The sequence below is a fragment of the Schistocerca serialis genome, chromosome 4, assembly GCF_023864345.2.
Source record: "Schistocerca serialis cubense isolate TAMUIC-IGC-003099 chromosome 4, iqSchSeri2.2, whole genome shotgun sequence".
Lineage (NCBI taxonomy): Eukaryota > Metazoa > Arthropoda > Insecta > Orthoptera > Acrididae > Schistocerca > Schistocerca serialis.
In genome coordinates, this window is record NC_064641.1 from 452,674,839 (window position 1) to 452,698,314 (window position 23,476).

General features: G+C 40.2%; 2 protein-coding genes across 2 annotated transcripts in view; one reads left to right on the forward strand and one right to left on the reverse strand.

Annotated features, from left to right (window-relative positions):
* Positions 1 to 20,189, reverse strand: part of LOC126475096 (39S ribosomal protein L28, mitochondrial) — a 33,008-nt gene extending 12,819 nt beyond the window's left edge. Inside the window, exons 1-2 of the mRNA XM_050102674.1 lie at positions 20,029 to 20,189; positions 19,766 to 19,941 (exon numbers count right to left, since the gene is read on the reverse strand). Coding sequence (XP_049958631.1) covers positions 19,766 to 19,941; positions 20,029 to 20,049 — 197 coding nt within the window. The 5' untranslated portion in view covers positions 20,050 to 20,189. The remainder of the gene's footprint in view (positions 1 to 19,765; positions 19,942 to 20,028) is intronic.
* Positions 20,190 to 20,616: 427 nt separating this feature from the next.
* The window catches only part of LOC126475091 (protein lava lamp-like), a 177,497-nt gene continuing 174,637 nt past the window's right edge, over positions 20,617 to 23,476 (forward strand). The window contains exons 1-2 of the mRNA XM_050102662.1: positions 20,617 to 20,753; positions 20,844 to 21,026. Of these exons, the coding sequence (XP_049958619.1) occupies positions 20,850 to 21,026 (177 nt within the window). The 5' untranslated portion in view covers positions 20,617 to 20,753; positions 20,844 to 20,849. The remainder of the gene's footprint in view (positions 20,754 to 20,843; positions 21,027 to 23,476) is intronic.

A 23,476-nucleotide genomic window follows, 5' to 3' on the forward strand; every position in this document is an offset into this window, starting at 1 on the left:
GGTTCCCCTGCCTTCCCAAGTATACCAGTGAATGTTCTTATGTTTAAAAAAGGAGTTTGTGATTACTAAGCCCATACTGGCACAGAAATCCAAGAGTTGTTTCCCGTTCCTGTTGGCCTCCATATCCTCTCCAAATTTACCCATAACCTTTTCATACCCTTCTGTTCGATTTCCAATCCTGGCGTTAAAATCACCCATGAGCAGAACACTGTCCTTGTCCTTTACTCTAACAACATCACTGATTGCCTCATAAAAACTATCCATCTTATCTTGATCTGTCCCTTCACAATGCGAATATAATGACACAATCCTAATTTTCCAGCTAGACACTGTCAAATCTATCCACATCAGTCGTTCATTTACATACCTTATTGCAACTACGCTGGGTTCCATTTTTTTCCTGATGTAAAGCCCTACACCCCATTGTGCTATTCCTGCTTTGACTCCTGACAGGTAGACCTTGTATTCTCCCACTTCCTTTTCTTTCTCACCCCTTACCCGAATGTCACTCACAGATAAAACATCCAGCCCCATCTTACTTGCAGCCTCTGCCAGCTCTACCTTCTTCCCAGAGTAGCCCCCATTGATATTAATAGCTCCCCATCTCATTACCATTTGTTTGCCAAGTCGTATCTTAGGAGTCCCTGGTTTTTCAGTTAGTGGTGGGACTCCGTCACCTCCAAAGGTCCGAGGCATTTTGCTCTGATTGTTGCCAGCATCATATTTAAAGTACCAGGGAAGCAGGTTGCTAGCCTTACTTGCCCCGAGTCCCATTGGGTTTTACCCCTAACGGTTGAGGGACTAACCGGTGGATTTGGTAGTCTTTGCCGTATGAGCACAAAGGTGACCACGCCTCAGAATATGTCCGAGATGCCCAGCCTTATTCCAAAGTATCTGGTATCCTGACTGTCGGGACCACTTACTTGGCCACTCATACGTTGCCCGTGGTTCATGAACTAGGACATGACTACAGGAACCCACACCATGAAGAATGCAAAAAGATGATAAAAATCTAGTTGATTTTGTCATTAGTACAGTAATACAAATTGAAAATGCATGATACCTATAATGAGGGGAAGTCATGATTCTGATAGCTGGCTACCCTCTTGTTACAACCACTAAATATTCTGATTTCCAGTTGCCTTTTGTTTTGGAGGGAAAATAACATTCCCTTGAAAACATTACTAACATAAAACAGTCATTCAAAGCAAGCACTACTGGATTTACCATGAAAACCATTTTAAATGCACTATGACCACAACAGCCACAAAAAGTATGTGTTTATTTCAATTATAAGGAGCGTATTTCATCTGTAATGACGAAATTTTGTAGAAGTTGGATTATGTTGATACCAAATATGTGTGTATAATATTATGTTGAAATTGTAATGCACTTACCTGAATTTTCATGTGATGGATGTGATGCTAACCAGTCAAGGGTGTGACAATTGTTAAAAGTAACATATTAAGATTTTATTGTTATGTCCTGTTACAATGACTGACTGAAATAAATACTTTTTTGAGGATGTCTCATAAAATTATGATATTCACCTGCAAAATTTTACCTTTTAAATGCTTATGGTAAAAAAATATTTATAGGCACTGTTACATTAATTCTCTGTTTACTTCACAAGATGGCTAAATCACAGCAAAGAGGACGAGACTGTCCCATGAAAAGCTTAAGAAAGATGAAAGGAAGTGGAAAGAAAAACTACAGCGAGAATGTTGACAAGATAAAATAAGATGTGAAAATAATAAGAAAGAACTGTGCAGAAATAAACTTAAGTTGAAAAGGCCAAACGACAGAGAAAGGCAGATGTGATGTCATTTAAAGAAACATTTATTAGTAACTGGAACTACTAAACAACTGTCAACTACATTTTCTCCAACAGGATCTACAAGTGAGCACAATCACTTAGAAAAGTTATGTCTTGATTTTTAAAAAAACCATGTCCTATGAGTAAACAAAAAAGTGCCACTTAAAAAGAAACATATGTGTATGACTATTAGTGAAGTATATGACCCATTTAAAAAGGAAAATAATAAAACTATGAATTCAAACAAATCAAAATTCTATGATCTTAGCCCTCAGTTCGTTATACCAATCAAGGAAACTCCTAACAATGTTTGAATTTTCAAGTATCACGTTTATTTTGATTTCCTAATAAAATCTGTGAGATCCTTAGATCCTGAGTGTTCAGGAAATCCTAAGAATGTTTCAAATATATATGTCTGCTTGTGTCTGTATGTGTGGATGGATATGTGCGTGTGTGCGAGTGTATACCTGTCCTTTTTCCCCCTAAGGTAAGTCTTTCCGCTCCCGGGATTGGAATGACTCCTTACCCTCTCCCTTAAAAACCACTTCCTTTCGTCTTCCCCTCTCCTTCCCTCTTTCCTGATGAGGCAACAGTTTGTTGCGAAAGCTTGAATTTTGTGTGTATGTTTGTGTTTGTTTGTGTGTCTATCGACCTGCCAGCGCTTTCGTTCGGTAAGTCACCTCATCTTTGTTTTTATATATAATTTTTCCCACGTGGAATGTTTCCTTCTATTATATTAAGAATGTTTCAAGTATGTTATGTTGCAGTACTGAAGATGAACGATGTATAACTGATTTTTGGCTTGAATGTAAGACTTCTGTTCAGAATTTATTACATGTTGGAGTGGATTTTGACAGCCCTTTGACATTGAAACAATGAGATGAAGTGGAATGATTTGCTAGGCTTGTAGAGATTGATGGCTCATTATTAGATGCCATAAATGTAATTGACGGTAAACTTGCATACATGAAAATCCACTACTATGTTAAAACTGTCCAGTCTGAATATTTTGAGAGCAAAAAATGTGTCATAGAGACAAGTTGACTATGCCGAGAATTACATGGCTCTTTTATCAGGACGAGATATCTAGTGCACACTGGAGTCATTTACAATTAACAGTGCTCACCGGCTGTGCTTGGCTTAAAAGTACAAAGAGGCCAATTGTAATTATAAGAGATGAACTTTCTCATGATATGGTGGCTGTCTGGGTTTTTCTAAAATCTATACTCACTAGGCTGAAAACAGAGTTTCAACAAGGAAAAAGTATTTGTGATTTCTGATGGATGTTCTTTGCAGTTCAAAAACAGATATACGCTACTGAATCTGTGTTTCACAATTGAAGATTTCCATGTGACAGGAAAGTGGAATTTTTTTGCCACATTTCTCGGCAAAGGGACAGTGGATAGTATTTGTGGCACTGTAAAGCATAAAGCATTCATCCATGCCAAGACAAGGAAAACTATTGTCAATTCTGCACTTGACTTCTACAATAGCGTTTCACAACATGTGTCAGAGATTCAAGAACTGTATGCTCCAACAGAGAAAGTAGCTATACACAGATCAGTGTTCAAAAGAGATGTGGAAGAAATCTAAGCAACACTTTGAAGTAAAGGATGGGAAACATCTTTTAGTGGGAAGAATGGTCAAGTCTGCACTGGACTCTATCAGCGTGTTTGATAAATCTGAACTTGGACCTCTAGATTTGTTATTAGCATATCTTGAGCAAATTATCTCCACCCAGGACATTTCACTGCATAATTTCGTACAAGTCGCTCTAGAAATGGAAACTCCAAAATGCAGCAAAGTTCAAATGAATAGGAAAATTCTCTATTATGCCGAGGTAACTGGTATTAATGCAGAAAGATGTGACATACAAATGAATTACATACATCGCAGTGGTAGTTTCTGGATTTGGCCAGAGAGAGAAAAAAATTTCAACAGAAAATATCTCTGTGACTAAAAGTGTCTGTTCCAGTTCCAGTGAATAACACGGGCCAGTTTCCATGTAAAAAGCTGTCTGCTGGAGTGTGCAGGGACTAGACTGCCAACCGGTGCAGTGTCAGGAGGTTTTGGGGCAGAGAGGTGGGAGGAAAAGGAGCAAAAATGGAGAGGAGCAGGGAAAGATGGGTGGATGTGTTGGCAGAAAGCTACAAATAAACAGGGTGGGAGATGAGAACGGGGAGCGGATAATAGGACACACGGGGTGAAACTATTGGGTGGAGGGTGTGGGGACAGTATGTTACTGTAGGTTGAGGCCAGGATAATCACAGGAGCGGAGAATATGTTGTAAGGATAACACCCATCTGCGCACTTCAGAAAAGCTGGTGGTGGAGGGGAGGATCTGGATGGCTGCAGTTTGATTAATATTTCCCCCAATCCTCCTACCATGTCCAAGAACCAGTCACAAAGGAGCATCCCCTTCATTACCCAGTACCATCCCAGACTGGAACAATTGAACAACATCCTTCCCAGGGCTTTGATTACCTATCATCATGCTTTGAAATGAGGGACATTCTAACCAAGAAATTTTTCACCCCTCCTAAAGTGGTGTTCCATTACCCACCCACTCTCCACAACACCCTAGTCCATCCCTATGCTACTCCAAATCCCAACACCTTGCTACAAGGATCATAATCCTTTGGCAGACTCAGGTGCAAAACTGACCCAATCCACCCACCCAGAGCTTCCTATTCCATCCTATTCCAGTCCTGTCAGTGGGTTATCCTAACCCATCAGCGGCCGAGCCACCTGTGAAAGCAGCCATGTCATTTACCAGCTCTGCTGCAATCACTGCACAGCTTTTTATAAGTCCACCAGGCTGAATGGCCACCCCCAAACTGTGGCAAGGGCCAAAGGAGACTATCCTGTGGCACAACATGCAGCTGAACATAAAATACTTGGTTTCACCACCCCCAAGCCACTGCTTCACTATCCAAGCCATGGGTCCTTCCCTCCATCACCAGCTTTTCTGAACTGCGCACCTGGGAGTTATCCTTACAAGACATTCTCCACTCCTGCAATTATCCCGGCATCAACTTACGGTAACATACTGTCCTCACATCCTCCACCCAACAGTTTCCAACCCCTCTGTCCCATCATCTCCTCCCCATTCTCATCTCCCACCCTGTTTATTTGCAGCTTTCTGCCAATGCATCCACGTCTTTCCCTGTTGTTCTCCGTTTTTGTTCCTTTTTCCCCCACCTACCTGCTCCACAAACTTCTGACGCTGCACCTGTTGGCAGTCTAGTCCCTGCACACCTCACCAGAGAGCATTCATCACTCTCCCCATGCGTACACTACTATCCCTTCCCGTTCCCCTTCCCCACCCTTCCAAACTGCTGCTTGTATGCCATGTGATGTGGCATTCTGGCCCGAGATGCTGGAGTTGGCAGTAGTGTGTGTGTGTGTGTGTGTGTGTGTGTGTGTTTTACTGATGAAGGCTGTGGCTGAAAGCTATATGTGAGTGTCTTAATTGTGCCTGTCTGCAACTTGATGTGTCTTCTTTATGGTAAGTAGCAATCTGTCATTTCCTACATTGTTGATATTCCCCCCATTACTATGGAATGGATGTTAAGCAGCCTTACATTCTCCTTGCATGTGTAAACAGAATTCTCAATATCAATATCCTCTAGAAATCCTGACTCTGACTTGGCAATATAATCTGATGATTAACCCTCAAGTGGGCGCGCTTGTATATAAAATGTGCCAACCACAAATAATACTGTCTTTTACCATTCCACTGCTATTTTAAATTGCAAGCTCATGCCTGTTCCTTTATCATTGCTTCATCCAACACAATGATAAATTGTGTTGTCATGTGTCAAATGAGCAGCAGTAATATAAAATAAACAATGAGCTAAGTGAGCAAAAGTTTACAATCCGTGTAACAAAATGATTCAGTTTATGGAATAGCAGCACAATCCCACAATGAGGCAGTTGTCTATGAGCTAATTAGTAATCATAAAAGTGGCTGGTTGGGATCTGATGCAACTATACTGTTTAATGCTTGAGTGAGTCATTACTGTCTGCGGCAATAGAGCAATATAATTAACATTCATTTTATTATTATTTAATTAAACAGTGCTTTAGCTCATATTATGGCAGTTCATATGATTGTTGTTTAATTAAATTAAGATTAAACTGTGATTCTGCTTATACAAGTTTACCTACGTAACATAAAGACAGCTATTATTTACATGTGTACAAAGTACACTGGGCACCCATCATGTTACAAAAAGTGGTGCACCTACTCAAGCGTTAACAAGCTGATTGCATATTACCTATTGCAAAATTTTCAAATTTAGTTGCAAAGCGTCCTCTAATGGGACAAGAATTTATGACTGCAAACATTTTTATGTAAAGTACTCTACAGAATCTTTAACTATTTCTTTTAAAAGCGAAACAACATGAAAGGTATACTGAGAAGTTAGACAGGTGGATAAAGACAGTAGGGCACTCATTGATAAGGTTTTCTTTGGTGAAGCTTGTTTTCTTTGGTGAAGCTCAAAGCAAGAAAATAATCCAGTAACAAAAACTCTCTCTGATCATGACACACAGTGACTTAGGATAAATAAGATAGTTCTTCACAGTACTGATATTCCTCAGTGGAAATTCTTTGGCATAATTAATGACTCAAATACAAATGTTTTTAGGGATAGTTTACTAGAGATGACCTGGGATGAAATTGACAATTAACCACATGTTGACATCAAATTTAATCTATTCCATGATAAACTCATATCATTATATTAAAACAACTTTCCCCATAAGCTAGTCAGAAAGGACATTGAGCAGCTATGTAAAATACCGTGGATCACTAGTGGCATTAAAGTACCTTCTGAGAGAAAAAAGGGAACTGTAACTGTTGGTAAGAACAAGTAGAGTTCCTGCAGTAGTTCCACGCTACAAAAAAACTCAAATTACTATGCAAAATTATTAAAAAATCAAGGAACTTGCACTGAATGTCAGAAATCAGTAATTCTGACAACAGGCTTACAGCTGTATGGAGTGTAGTAAAACTAGAGACAGGACATCCAACCACAGAAGAAGCTAGCATCTCAATTGAACTGAATCAAAGGGCTATAAATGATGATCACACATAGCAAGCATATTAAATAATCATTTCTTAAATATAGTAGAAAGTACAGGGACAAACAGGTCAAGAGGAGAACAACAGCAGTACGTTGAAAAATCATCTCTCATAAAACTCAATCATGTGAATCCTCCTGTAATTAAAAAAAATTATATTTATTCTCTCAAAAATAAAAGCTCATCAGGATTTGATGGTGTTTCAAATGGAGTACTAAAGATTTGTTTCCATACGATAATCCCTGTCTTATCTGAAATATTTAAAGTATCATTAACTCAAGGCACTTTTCCAGAGAGACAAATATGCCATCATTAAACTATTTTTAAGAAAGCTGATAGGAAAGAAGTCAACAACTGCCAACCTGTTTCACTAGTGACATCATTTTCCAAAATTTTTGCGATGGTGATGTATTCTAGAGTGGTATCTCATCTGAGTAGCTATAATATCCTCAATAAATCAGAGTTTGTATGTCAAAAGAGTTGTTCTAATGAGTTTGCCATTTACATTTCACTCACCAAATGTTACAAGCATTAAATAACAAAATGGCTCTGGCTGATGTGTTAGGTAATCTATCTAAGGCATATGACAGTTGAATCACAATATCCTCCTAAATACATTGAGGTTTTATGGGATTGATAGTACAGCTAACCACTGAATAATGTCATATCTAACCAAAAAAATCCAGAAAGCTGTACTTCGTAATTCAACCAATGTAGTTCAGAGACATTATTCTGACTGGGGAGAAATCATGTACGGGGTTCTCCAAGACTCTATCTTATGTCCACTAATGTTCCTCATATATGTAAATGATCTCCCATCTAATATACAACAAGCAGACTTAGCTCTTTCCGTGGACAACACTAGTATTTTAATCGACACAAGCATACATAAGAAGAAGAAATGGTAAACAATGTTCTTTAAACTATCACTGGCTGGTTTTCTACAAATGGCCTTACCATCAACTTTAAAAATACTCAATATGTTCAGTTCTGCACATATAGGGGTACTGATGTTAGTTGTGGTCTTCAGTCCAAAGGCTGACCTGATGCAGCTCTCTATGCTACTCTATCCTGAGCAACCCTCTTCACTACTGCAACCTACATCTCTCTGAATCTGCTTACTGTATTCACCTCTTGGTCTCCCTCTATGAATTTACCTATAACACTTCCCTCCAGTGCCAAACTGGTGATTCCTTGATGTCTCAGAACGTGTCATATCAACCAATTCAAGCCAAGTTTTCTACAAATTTCTTTTCTCCCCAGTTCTACACAGTACTTCCTCAATAGTCACATGATCTATCTATCCAATCTACAGCATTCTTCTGTAGCACTACATTTTAAAAGCTTCTATACACTTCTTGTCCAAACTGTTTATTGTCAATGTTTTGATTCCATGCTGTAATAAAACTGCCACTTGGGCATCCTTTGCCACCCCCTGAATAGACCACAATTATTTTATGCTTAATTAATTGTTTAATGTACAATGCTACAATGCACCTATACCAGTAATTAGTCTGTTTGAGGCAACTCATGTAAAATCTGAGTTTGCTATTGTATTCTGCAGTCAATAAAAAGTTTGTGAACATGCTAGGAATATTTTGTTTTCAATAATTACTAAGTAATTGATCTAAGCTTGCTACACTGATAAGTCTGTTAATTAACATTTAACATAAACCATAATGACCCGCATAAACAAAGAGCATTTTGCAGCTTAGGAATTTATTTTCAGCAAATTGGTTAACTATTTTTGATAAATGAATTATTTGGAATTTATACACATGCAGGAACACTTTTCGTTCTTTCTTTTGACTGTAATGAACTAAAGTGTAATGTGTATTTTTATTTTCTGGAAGCTTGTAAATTATTTCAACAAAATTATGTCCATGTCCACACAAAATTGTAAAGCATTATTTTCATTATTTTTCTATGCACCGTGAATTAATTTTATTACACACTTTTATCACTTCTTAACATTTGTTACTTCTGATTGTCAATGACTGTTATAAATTATATAAATACCAGTGACTGCATACAGCAGGGAGGCAGTTTGTAGCAAACATCAACAGCAATATTTTTCGCCGCCTAACATCTTGCATACAGATAAGGTAGTTTTGTCAAAAATCTGTACCTGGTATTTATTTTGTACATTACATGATTAGTTTTGCATGTACAGCAGCATAGCAGAAGAGCTCAGGAGTACTTACAGCAAAGATACACCTCAAGAATGTAGATCTTACAACTGACGTAAATTTAATGAACATTTTTGGTAACAACATTTCATTTTAAATTAATGAACAGTTCTGTATTTTTAATTCAATCAATTTGTTGAGACAGTTGTATCTTCTCAGCTGGATGAGGCCCATTTTTTATATTCTTGCAGTTCACATTGCTATTGTGGCCACAAAACTCGGTATAACTTTTGGCATAAACTTTTATATGTTTGCAAATATTTTATTTATCAGCAATCCATATCACACACATCCGACACAATGCTGACTTCTTCACTAGCCAGCAGTTCCATTTTAATACACATTTATATTCCAAACAAATATCTTCCTGGCACTTAGATCTATACTGGACGTTAACAAATTTCCCTTCTTCAGAAATACTTTTCTTGCTATTGCCAGACTACATCCTACACCATCTCTGCTTTGGACACAATCTCTTATTTTCCTGACCAAATAGCAAAACTTATCTACTATTGTAAGTCTCTCGTCTCCTAATCTAATCCCTCGGCATCACCAGATTTAATTTGACTACATTCCATTATCCTTGTTTTACTTTTGTTGATGTTCATCTTACATCCTCCTCTCAAGACACTGTCCACACCATTCAACTGCTCTTTCAAGCCCTTTGCTGTCTCTGACAGCATTACAATGTCAGCAGCAGATGTCCAGGTTTTTATTTCTTCTACAGAGATTAATTCCTACTCCAAATTTTCCTTTGGTTTCCTTTACTGCTTGTTCACTGTACAGATTTAGTAATGCCAGGGATAGGCTACAACCTTGCCTCACTCCCTTCTCAACCTCTGCATCCATTTCATGGTTTCTCTACAAGTTGCAGACAGCCTTTTGCTCCCTGTATTTTACCCCTGCTGCCTTCATAATTTCAAAGAGAGTAGACCAGTCAACATTCTCAAGAGCTTACTGTAAGTCTACAAATGCTATAAACTTAGAGTTGCCTTTCCTTAACTCATCTTCTAAGAAAGTAATAGGGTAGTATTGCCTTGTGTGTTCCAACATTTCTTCTGAATCCAAACGGATCTTCCCCGAGGTTGGCTTTAGTCAGTTTTCCCATTCTTCTGTAAAGGATTCATGCTAGTACTTTGCTACCATGACTTATTTAAACTGATAGTTTGGTAATATTCACACCCGTCTGCTACTGCTTTCCTGAAATTTGAATTATTGTATTTTCTTGAACTCTGACCATATTTCGCCTATCTCTTATGTCTTTCACACCAGATGGAAGAATTTTGTCATGGCTGGCTCTCCCAATGCTACCAGCAGTTCTGACAGAATGTTGTCTACTCCCAGTGCCTTGTTTCGACTTAGGTCGTGCAGCGCTTTGACACACTATTCTCGCTCCATCTCCTCTTCATCTACAACCTCTTCCATTTCTGTAACAACTGCCCTCAAATATATTTCCTTCTATAGACACACTATATACTTCTTCCACCTTTCAGCTATCCCTTCTTTGCTTACGACTGGTTCACCATTGAGCTCTTGATATTCATACAGCTGGTTCTCTCTTCTCCATGGACCTCTTTAATCCTCCAGTAGGTGGTATCTATATTTTCCCTAGTGATATATGCTTGTAAAACCTTACATTTGTCCTCTAGCCATTCCTGCTTAACCACTTTGCACTTCCCAACAATCTCATTTTTTAGACACCTGTATCCCCTTCCACCCACTTCACTTCACTTACTGCATTTTTATATTTTCTTCTTTCATCAGTTAAATTCGTCTCCTGTGCTATCCATGGATTTCTACTTGGCCTTGTATTTTTAACTATTTGATCCTCGGCTGCCTTAACTATTTCACCTCTCAAAGCTACCCCTTTGTCTTCTACTGTATTCCTTCCACTGTTCCAATACAATGTTGCCTTATACTCTCTCGGAAACTCTTAACAACCTCTGGTTCTTACAAATTCTCCAGGTCCCATCTCCTTAATTTGCTATCTTTTTGCAATTTCTTCGATTTCAATCTACAGTTCATAGCCAATAAACTGTGGTCAGTTCTCCCCCTCCAATGTCTTACAGTTTAAAATCTGCTTCCGAAATTTCTGTCTTACCATGAGATAATCAATCTGAAACCTTACAGTGTCTCCACGTCTCTTCCATGTGTACAACCTTATTTCATGATTCTTACACCGACTGTTAGCAATGATTAAACTATCCTCTGTGCAAAATTCTACTGGGCAGCTTCCTCTTTCAATCCATTCCCCATGTCTATACTCACCAACTATTTTTCCTACTCTTCCTTTTCCTTCTATTGAAGTCCGGTCCTCCATCACAATTAAATTTTCCTCATCTCTTTATCATCTGCGGAGCTCTTGTTTATAATATGTAGTATTGCACACAAACCTCTCTCATGAATCAGTCTACTGGTGAAAACCATACAAAGATCCCTATAATAGTTCCTGAGATTAGCCTTCATATAAAGAAAGAAAACTGTGGTGTGGGACTACTTATGTACAGTCTGGTCAAGCTGCGCAGCTCTATGGAGTACCAATAACTATTTAATTTACTACTTTTTCTAACAGATATTGCTTCCTCTCTGATGACCAGCTCATAGCTCCCACCACTGTGGTTACTGGAAACGTGCAATTCCACCCACCTGCTTTGATCCTTGACATAATGGCAGTCTGGTGTGTGACATCAGAGCGACACGGCGTTTTTGAATTAGTTCAAATTTGTAGATGTGGTGTTGTATCTGGTGACATGCTCTGGTGGTGAATTGACATGTGAAGTTGTTTGTGTAACATGGATATTGAGGTCATTTCAGTCTTTGTCATCAGTGTGGTTACATGGGTTTGTTTGAGTCTGGGTACTCAGTGCTGTAACGTGGATTTGGAAGTGTGTGTTCTGTTTCTAGTGAGTTGTTATGATTTTTTTGGTTTCTGTGGTTTATGCGCTTTGTGTTTTTGTTAGGTTTGATTAATCTGGTGTTCATCATACAGAATGAAATTTAATATTTTTTTCATATTTGTCAGGGATCAATATGACTGATAAGTTTACCAGCTTTTTGTTACATGCTACTTCAGGCAATGATATGTTGTCATCCTAACATTTCTGCAGCTTTTTGGATTAACAGGCTTCTGGGCAGTGCATGAAGTTGATGAGAGTTCCAGTGTCTCAGACCAGGCACCAATACATGCAGAGGTGCCACCATGACAACATCCGGCGGTCAATACGACATGGTACCTGATTCAAGAAGCCTAGGCTGGCCTTGTGCAAGACTGTGTTGCTTACATATTGCTTTTGTTATAAGTCATTTTTAAGTTTTGTGCATTTGAGACTGGTATGAGAGTTATAACTGTATTAGATTGGTTTTCTTCGTGTCATGAGTGTTCAGAATATGTTAAATATCGAGCAAAGTAGGGTGGGCCAGAGGATCACTGAAACTGGTGAGTCCCAGATTGGTAAGAAGTAGTTAGGGATAGGTGATTCTCGGGTTGATGTATGAGTATGGAAGTGGGGGGGGGGGGGGGGGGGGGGTTGTTTATTTATTTTGGGGGAGGGGGTTAGGTATGCTGATTGTGTTTTCAGGGTTTTGTACAGTCATAGCAAGAGGGAACTTAAGGGGCTTTTTGAGGAATATATTGAGGTGGTTAGTACTGTTATGGCAGATGTATTTTCACTGTGTAGGGGTTTGCGGAAGAGGGGTTATGAACATTTAGTCATTAACTGTAGAATTCAGTTTAAAGATAATGACACTGGGGCTTGCACTAATACCAAAGAGGGGTTTTGAGAGGCAATTTAATCTGTTCTACGGAGGAGAAGAAGCACTCTTCCAACCTGCAATCCCATTTAGAGGAGCACTGCTGGTGGAAGAATACCCCTGAGTTTTTTTTTTTTTTTTTTTTTTTTGGGCTTTGGCGAGGATGTACAGGCTGAGGGTAGTGAGTTGAAGGGCTGGGTTCGGTTGGGTGGGGGAATGGGGATGAGGTTGTGGCTATTGGTTGTGGGGTTGATGGGGTAGGTTATGGGTTGTGTGTTTAAAGGGTTTGATGTGATTGATTTTGGTTTTTATTTATTCCTTTTATTTTTGTTGGTTTTGTGTTTGGGAGTGGTATTGGGCAGAATAGGGTTGGTTTATGGGTGGGAGATTGTGGGGAATGGTGTGTGTGTGTGTGTGTGTGTGTGTGTGTGTGTCTTGGAATTTTGTACTTATGGGGGAGGGGGGGGGGGGAGGCTACCAAGGTAAGGAGGCTTTTGTTAAGTAATTTTTGTTTTGTTCCACAAAATTTCGGGAGAACTGCCAGATCTTTGTAACTTCCTGCCACAATATTTCACAGAGTCTTCTGCCATCTTCAGGTAATACTGGCGAAAACTCCCTGAGCTCTGGTATTTAAGGCCCCGCCGGCACATGCGTGGTGGATTCACTTGGCGTTGCATGTGCACTCACTGGAAACCACCATCACGATTAATAGGAGACACACTGCCAGACAGCCATATTTCCACGGATTCATTAATAATAGAACATGTTGTTGTTGTGGTCTTCAGTCCTGAGACTGGTTTGATGCAGCTCTCCATGCTACTCTATCCTGTGCAAGCTTTTTCATCTCCCAGTACCTACTGCAACCTACATCCTTCTGAATCTGCTTAGTGTATTCATCTCTTGGTCTCCCTCTACGATTTTTACCCTCCACGCTGCCCTCCAATACTAAATTGGTGATCCCTTGATGCCTCAGAACATGTCCTACCAACCGATCCCTTCTTCTGGTCAAGTTGTGCCACAAACTTCTCTTCTCCCCAATCCTATTCAATACTTCCTCATTAGTTATGTGATCTACCCATCTAATCTTCAGCATTCTTCTGTAGCACCACATTTCGAAAGCTTCTATTCTCTTCTTGTCCAAACTATTTATCGTCCATGTTTCACTTCCATACATGGCTACACTCCATACGAATACTTTCAGAAATGACTTCCTGACACTTAAATCAATACTGGATGTTAACAAATTTCTCTTCTTCAGAAACGCTTTCCTTGCCATTGCCAGCCTACATTTTATATCCTCTCTACTTCGACCATCATCAGTTATTTTGCTCCCCAAATAGCAAAACTCCTTTACTACTTTAAGTGCCTCATTTCCTAATCTAATTCCCTCAGCATCACCCGACTTAATTAGACTACATTCCATTATCCTTGTTTTGCTTTTGTTGATGTTCATCTTATATCCTCCTTTCAAGACACTGTCCATTCCATTCAACTGCTCTTCCAAGTCCTTTGCTGTCTCTGACAGAATTACAATGTCATCGGCGAACCTCAAAGTTTTTATTTCTTCTCCATGAATTTTAATACCTACTCCGAATTTTTCTTTTGTTTCCTTTACTGCTTGCTCAATATACAGATTGAACAACATCGGGGAGAGGCTACAACCCTGTCTTACTCCCTTACCAACCACTGCTTCCCTTTCATGTCCCTCGACTCTTATAACTGCCATCTGGTTTCTGTACAAATTGTAAATAGCCTTTCGCTCCCTGTAATTTACCCCTGCCACCTTTAGAATTTGAAAGAGAGTATTCCAGTCAACATTGTCAAAAGCTTTCTCTAAGTCTACAAATGCTAGAAACGTAGGTTTGCCTTTCCTTAATCTTTCTTCTAAGATAAGTCGTAAGGTCAGTATTGCCTCACGTGTTCCAGTGTTTCTACGGAATCCAAACTGATCTTCCCCGAGGTTGGCTTCTACTAGTTCTTCCATTCGTCTGTAAAGAATTCGTGTTAGTATTTTGCAGCTGTGACTTATTAACCCTTTTAGTGCCAAATACGATCTGATCGTGATCCAGATTTTCGGCGAAAAATGCCAGTAACGATCTGATCGTGATGCCTTTCTCATTCGCTAGGAAATACTAACAACTTTGCCTTCAAGCGCGGAAAAAATGAATGAGAAAGGCATCACGACCAGATCGTTACTGGCATTCTTTGCCGAAAATCTGGATCACGATCAGATCGTATTTGGCACTAAAAGGGTTAAGCTGATAGTTCGGTAATTTTCACATCTGTCAACACCTGCTTTCTTTGGGATTGGAATTATTATATTCTTCTTGAAGTCTGAGGTTATTTCGCCTGTTTCATACATCTTGCTCACCAGATGGTAGAGTTTTGTCAGGACTGGCTCTCCCACGGCCGTCAGTAGTTCCAATGGAATATTGTCCACTCCGGGGGCCTTGTTTCGACTCAGGTCTTTCAGTGCTCTGTCAAACTCTTCGCGCAGTATCATATCTCCCATTTCATCTTCATCTACATCCTCTTCCATTTCCATAATATTGTCCTCAAGTACATCACCCTTGTATAGACCCTCTATATACTCCTTCCACCTTTCTGCTTTCCCTTCTTTGCTTAGAACTGGGTTTCCATCTGAGCTCTTGATATTGATACAAGTCGTTCTCTTATCTCCAAAGGTCTCTTTAATTTTCCTGTAGGCGGTATCTATCTTACCCCTAGTGAGATAGGCCTCTACATCCTTACATTTGTCCTCTAGCCATCCCTGCTTAGCCATTTTGCACTTCCTGTCGATCTCATTTTTGAGACGTTTGTATCCCTTTTTGCCTGTTTCACTTACTGCATTTTTATATTTTCTCCTTTCATCAATTAAATTCAATATTTCTTCTGTTACCCAAGGATTTCTACTAGCCCTCGTCTTTTTACCTACTTGATCCTCTGCTGCCTTCACTACTTCATCCCTCAAAGCTACCCATTCTTCTTCTACTGTATTTATTTCCCCCATTCCTGTCAATTGCTCCCTTATGCTCTCCCTGAATCTCTGTACAACCTCTGGTTCTTTTAGTTTATCCAGGTCCCATCTCCTTAAATTCCCACCTTTTTGCAGTTTCTTCAGTTTTAATCTACAGGTCATAACCAATAGATTGTGGTCAGAGTCCACATCTGCCCCTGGAAATGTCTTACAATTTAATAGAACATGACCAGTGGAAATACAGTGTTTGGCGATGGCAGACTTACAAGGCTGAAGAAGGTGAGTATGCTGCTGATGTTCTACAATGTGATCCTGCACAGTACGTGTTGTTTGCCCTATATAACACACAGAATCCTGTAAACACCTGCCTTGCGCAGCTCTAGGTCGTGTTTGACAGATCCCAACAGCAATGAAATTTTTGCAGGAGGGCAAAAGATTGCTTTCACTTTATATTTTCTTAGTATTCTGCCTACTTGCACTGAAATATTACCAATATATGGTAAATAGGCAGTCATTTTAAAGGCCTCTTCCTCTTCTTTGCTCCGTTGTTTATAGATCTGAGCACTCTCTCCACTTGCTGATGCAAATACAAACTATCGGTGGCAGAGATGACGTGGTCTCAGTGAATCAATGTCTTCAAAATACCCAGCGTTTATGCCGGATGGTGGCAACTAGCAGCTTGCAAGTAAAGGTCTGTGTGAGTGGGCTTTCTATATGCTGAATGACCAAGTGTGCCATCGCTTACGTTGCACCAAGACGTCTAAAAACTTGGTCATTCAGAATACAGAAAGCCTACGCACACAGACCTTTACTTGCAACCTGCTAGTTGCCACCATCTGGCACAAATGATGGGTGTTTTGAAGACAATGATTCACTGAGCCCATATCATCTCTGACGATAGTTTGCAAATCGAACTGGAGCACCTGCAAACTGTATTTACGAAGAATGGGGATCCGTCCCAGCAAGTGGAGAGAGTGCTGCAAACCTGTAAACGACGGAGCAAAGAAGAGGAAGAGACCTTTAAAACGACTGCCTATTTACCATATATTGGTAATATTTCAGTGCAAATAGGCAGAATACTAAGAAAATATAAAGTGAAAGCAATCTTTCGCCCTCCTGCAAAAATTTCGTGGCTGTTGGGATCTGCCAAAGACAATCTAGAGCTGCGCAAGGCTGGTGTTTACAGGGTTCCACGTGAATGTAGCAAATCTTATATAGGGCAAACGACACGTACTGTGCAGGATCGCATTGTAGAACATCAGTGGCATACTCACCTCCTTCAGCCTTTTAAGTCTGCCATCGCCCAACACTGTATTTCCACTATTCATGTCATGAATACAATGAGACAAAAATTGTGGCCCATAAGTCTTACTTTCAGAGTTCGATTATTAATGAATCCTAGGAAATACGGCTGTGTAACAGTGAGTCTGTTATTAATCATGACGGCAGTTTCAAATTGAATTCGGCATGGAATCCAATCATCGAAAAACTTGGTGTCGTCCGTAGTCAGCATTGTTATGTGATGGAACTGCGGGAGGACAATTGAATGGATATCGATGCAGCGAGTTTTCACCACAGAGGGCGCGCGGCACAGCAGAATAAAAAGCGCTGAAGTAGTGCACGCGCAATGCCAGGTGAATCTACCACACATGTGCCGGCGGGGCCTGAAATACCAGAGCTCAGAGAGTTTTCGCTAGAATCATCTGAAAATGGCCAGAAGACTCTGTGCTGAAATATTGTGGCATGAAGTTACAAACATCTGGCAGTTCTCCTGAAATTTTGTGGAACAATATGTACGCTGGGAAAGTTTTCAAACTAACAGTTTTTGTTTTGGTTTTATTTTAGTGATTTTGATGTTTTATCTGTTTGTATTTATGGCACTCCAGTTGTATTTTATATAACCTAGTGAATATGTTTTTTTGGGGGGGGTTTTGGTATCATTGGTTTGTTTGTGATATATTTTAAGTGTGTGAAGTTTGTGGTTCTGGCATTTTCAATTTTGGTTTGGCAATAGGTATGGAGGGCTTTGTTTGAGCTAAAAAGGTCAAGGGATTTTTTCCGTTTCCACATTTTGGAATTATGTGTGTCATGTTTTTGATATCAGGGGCTTCTTTTGAGCTATATAGGTCAAGGAAATGTCCGATTCCACTTTTCAGGGTTGCATGTATTGGAATTTGGTATTGAAGGCTTCTTTTGAGCTATATAGATCGAGCGAAATATCTGAGTCTGCTTTTTAGAGTTGCATGTGTTGGTTTTTTTGTATCAACAGCTTCGTTTGAGCTATATGGGTTGAGTGAAATGAGCCACTCCTATGGTTTTTGTGGTTGTGATGTAACATAATAAGTTCAGAATTGTTTTGATTTTAGGGATAATATTTGCTTTGTGATGGTGTAGTTTTTTTTTCCCCTTCTGTATTTAGCTTGTCCCCGCCCTAAACCACCTACTTCCCGTGGCTGTCCCATTAGTCTTATTTTATTGTTGGGGTGATATGCCCTTGTGTTGTTTTTATTTTTGTTAGCATTTGTTGGCGTGTGTATATAGTGCCGTTATGGTAGATATCTTGTACATGCTGGAAGTAGGTGTTTCCTCCATACTGATGCCATCATAGGTCAAATCAGGCAGGTGGAATCTGATGCTTTCCCTCTTAACACCAATTAAATATGGAACAAATAACAATACACATATATATTACACACTCATCATTACTAATAACATATACCCAAACTGCCCTTGTGATTCAGCCTATCAATTAGCAAAAACTGTACACCCAATTTCTAGATTATCATCCACATGTTTACATACATAAATGATTACCCACTTGCAGTTTTCGAAGATGCAACTTTTGTACTTTTTCCAGATGATAATACAAAATAGTACCAATTTCCCTTATTAAAATATAGACACTGAAATATTTGAAAATACATAACATATTTATATATTCTGTGTCTATGTATATTCTGAGTTATTTATATTCAGCGTACTACAACGGCACACATTATATCATTGTCAGATGATCTACAGATGACTAAATCAAATCACCTCCTCAACAGATAGTGCAAGGCAAATGGATCATCATTGAATTTTGAAAAGACGCAGTACATATAGTTCAATATTTCTCACAGAGCTCCAAAAGACAATGGAACAATAAACAAAGTGTTAAGTTTTTGGGAATAAAGACGGATCAACCTCAGTTGGAAAATCCACTGTCTATTATCAGTAAAGGCCTAGGTTCAGCTATGTTTACAGTACACACGATTACTGCTATAGGAAATTTAAAAACTGAGGAACTAGTTTATACTGCATATTTTCATTCGCTAATGAGTTGTGAAAGCATTTTCTGGGCAAATTAAATTTATTGGGGTAATATTTTCAGAATACAGAATTGTGCTAGAAGAATATCTGGTGTTCCTTCAAGATCATCCTGCAGGGACCTATCCAAAAAAAACTGGTTATTTTAACTACTACTTCACAATACATGTATTCGTTAATGTCCTTTGCTATTTCCAATACAGTGTTCACAACATTAGTGAAAAGCATGAACAGAACACCAGAACCAAAAACAACCACTACAAAGGCCTCAAGAAGTTAGTTAACATTAGTACACGAACTTGCCATATACATGGGTACATATGTAGTCAACAACCTACCCCCTGTAATATCATTTTGTTAATGTAGTAGAGTTCAAAACTGAATTAATGAATTTTTCTACTGGCCAATTCCTTCTACTTCACGGAAAAATATCTTCAAAGAAATTTTTAAATTAAACGTTTTAGATTATTTATAATTAGATTTAGCAATAGAATACAGTACTGTACTTTCATTTCACTTTATTGTACCTAAATTAAATTACATCCTCGATTTCTTTCCACATCCTACAGACCGCTCTCCGCAGGATCTATGGGGTATGGCTAATATAATGAAATGCCTGGCACAAAGGAGACTTACACCACACCAGTTACTGGGTCACGCCTCCACTTCCCTGGTTCAGGCACGTAGTGGACAGGCTCCGGCTTTCTAACCTTCCATTCATCCCAAAATTTTCTATATGCTTCTGGAAGTCGTGCACCCACTCGTCCTGGATCAAATGGCCCCGGCCTCTTAAAATATAAGAGTTTAAGACCCTGAAATATTAAGTATGGGGGTTACATTCTACGAAGTATTTTGATTTTTTTAAAGCAGGAATAGTTGCACAAAGAAAAGTGCATTACGTTTGCTAGCCTAGATTCCATTTCAACTTATAACCGCTTTCCTCGCTTTGTGCATCCACACATCCGTACAGTCCGAACGCACCTTCCTCTCATCCCTACTACTGATCAAGTGTTTACAGTTTACACCTGATTTCAATTGTTTCACCGACTGTGGTACACGACACACGTTGAGTAACATCAAAGTTAAGCTGTGATTCGAGCTGTCTGCAGTCGAGGAGGAAAGAAAAGAGTTAAGATTTGAAATACGTGGGCCAGTAAAATAATGTTTGGAGGATATTTAATCGTTGGGAACACAGATGAACCGCTTATATTGGCCGCCCCTGCGTGGAAAATTCTTTAATAAGGACACCGTGGTAACATTGCAGCACTAACTTCTGTTAACAGAGAGTAACATATCTTCGTATCGAGTTAACGAAATAAGTGACAAGTGCGTGAAGAAACATATGTTTTTATTGTGATGTATTTACTTCGTTTACACGAGTATAAGCATGCGATGTTATGGTCGTTAAATTACCTACCTTTGGCGTGGATATATTGTAGGCTTCTGTGTTTATAAGTAATTTCTTGATTTTAAATTTTAGTATAATGTTAATCGTGTTTCAGTATTTGATATCACATTCGATAATACGAAGCGAAACGAACGACTCTTAGAAGGGTATGTGTCACTTCTCGGAGCGAAGTGTTCTAATTAAACTTCCTAAAAGCCCAGAAAAAAAATCAGTGAGGTAAAGCGATATTGTTTGACGTGTCATGTTCCCGTAACAATCCGAGAAACGATTTATTATTGTTTGGCTTATGTTTTGTGTGTCATCTAGGTGACAATGTGGTGGAGCGAGAGTTCTGATCCACCAGGCGACCAGACGCAGGCGCCTGCACAAAATGTGGAAGTAAAAGAACTTCAAGATCAGTTCGAACAGCAGCAGACGCTAATCGCCCAACTGAAGGAGATGTTGAGGAAAAATGAGCAACAGCTTGTCACAAAAGAGAAGGAAGTTGAGGTTTGTAGAATAGAAAACATCTATGATCAGCGGATCATCTGAGCTCAACTAATGTGCATTTGACTTACTTTATTTACATTAATTAATGTCATGTATGATGATATTCAGAGCAATTCTACACTTTAACAAAGAGCACACTGTATTGGATAAATAACATGTCATCTAGCAGTTTCACACTCAAGTGAGGAATCAGAATTTCTGGTTTCTCTCTGCCGCCTTATGAACAAAATATGGGGTTGCGGAATATCAAACTAACTGTATGATAGAAGTGAAGCCTAGCAAACACATCACAGCATGTCATACTCAAAGGAGAGAAGTCTTCAGACAAAAAAGTGAATTTGGGCATACCCCAAGGTAGTGATATATGTTCATTACTTTTCCCGATATATGTAAATGACATAGTAGGTAACATTGGAAGTTCCATGAGATTTTTTCTGGATGATGCTATTGCATCCAGAGAAATCACAACACTTGGAAAATTTTAACAAAATGCAGGAAGGCCTGTGGAGGGTTGACACTTGGTGTAGGGAGTGGCAACTGATTGTCAGCAGAAACAAATGTCACATAATGCATATAAGTGGGCAGAATGGCATATTATTGTTACACAATTCAGAACAATCACTGGAAGTAATTACTTCGATAAAATGCTAGGAGTATGTGTATACAGAGTGATTTAAGGCGAAATGACAATATAAAACTAATTGCAGGGAAGACGGATGTCAAACTGATTTTCGTTGCAAGAATCTTAGGGAAACATAGTCTGTCATCCAAAGAGGTAGCTTACAAAACCATTGTGTGATCAGTAATTGAATTTTGCTCATCACTGTTGAATTGGTATCAGTTAAGGGCTGATAGAGGAAGTAGAGAAGATCCAAAGAAGAGCAGCATGTTTCACTATATGTCCTCTTTATAAGCATGGACGTGCAACAGAGATGATCAATCAACTCCAGTGGCAGACAAAGGAAGGGAGGCATTAGACAAGAAAAGCATACATTCGTAGAATAGTCGATAAATACACTCCTGGAAATGGAAAAAAGAACACATTGACACCGGTGTGTCAGACCCACCATACTTGCTCCGGACACTGCGAGAGGGCTGTACAAGCAATGATCACACGCACGGCACAGCGGACACACCAGGAACCGCGGTGTTGGCCGTCGAATGGCGCTAGCTGCGCAGCATTTGTGCACCGCCGCCGTCAGTGTCAGCCAGTTTGCCGTGGCATACAGAGCTCCATCGCAGTCTTTAACACTGGTAGCATGCCGCGACAGCGTGGACGTGAACCGTATGTGCAGTTGACGGACTTTGAGCGAGGGCATATAGTGGGCATGCGGGAGGCCGGGTGGACGTACCGCCGAATTGCTCAACACGTGGAGCGTGAGGTCTCCACAGTACATCGATGTTGTCGCCAGTGGTCGGCGGAAGGTGCACGTGCCCGTCGACCTGGGACCGGACCGCAGCAACGCACGGATGCACGCCAAGACCGTAGGATCCTATGCAGTGCCGTAGGGGACCGCACCGCCACTTCCCAGCAAATTAGGGACACTGTTGCTCCTGGGGTATCGGCGAGGACCATTCGCAACCGTCTCCATGAAGCTGGGCTACGGTCACGCACACCGTTAGGCCGTCTTCCGCTCACGCCCCAACATCGTGCAGCCCGCCTCCAGTGGTGTCGCGTGAATGGAGGGACGAATGGAGACATGTCGTCTTCAGCGATGAGAGTCGCTTCTGCCTTGGTGCCAATGATGGTCGTATGCGTGTTTGGCGCCGTGCAGGTGAGCGCCACAATCAGGACTGCATACGACCGAGGCACACAGGGCCAACACCCGGCATCATGGTGTGGGGAGCGATCTCCTACACTGGCCGTACACCACTGGTGATCGTCGAGGGGACACTGAATAGTGCACGGTACATCCAAACCATCATCGAACCCATCGTTCTACCATTCCTAGACCGGCAAGGGAACTTGCTGTTCCAACAGGACAATGCACGTCCGCATGTATCCCGTGCCACCCAACGTGCTCTAGAAGGTGTAAATCAACTACCCTGGCCAGCAAGATCTCCGGATCTGTCCCCCATTGAGCATGTTTGGGACTGGATGAAGCGTCGTCTCACGCGGTCTGCACGTCCAGCACGAACGCTGGTCCAACTGAGGCGCCAGGTGGAAATGGCATGGCAAGCCGTTCCACAGGACTACATCCAGCATCTCTACGATCGTCTCCATGGTAGAATAGCAGCCTGCATTGCTGCGAAAGGTGGATATACACTGTACTAGTGCCGACATTGTGCATGCTCTGTTGCCTGTGTCTATGTGCCTGTGGTTCTGTCAGTGTGATCATGTGATGTATCTGACCCCAGGAATGTGTCAATAAAGTTTCCCCTTCCTGGGACAATGAATTCACCGTGTTCTTATTTCAATTTCCAGGAGTGTATTTGCGTTCGTCCTACGA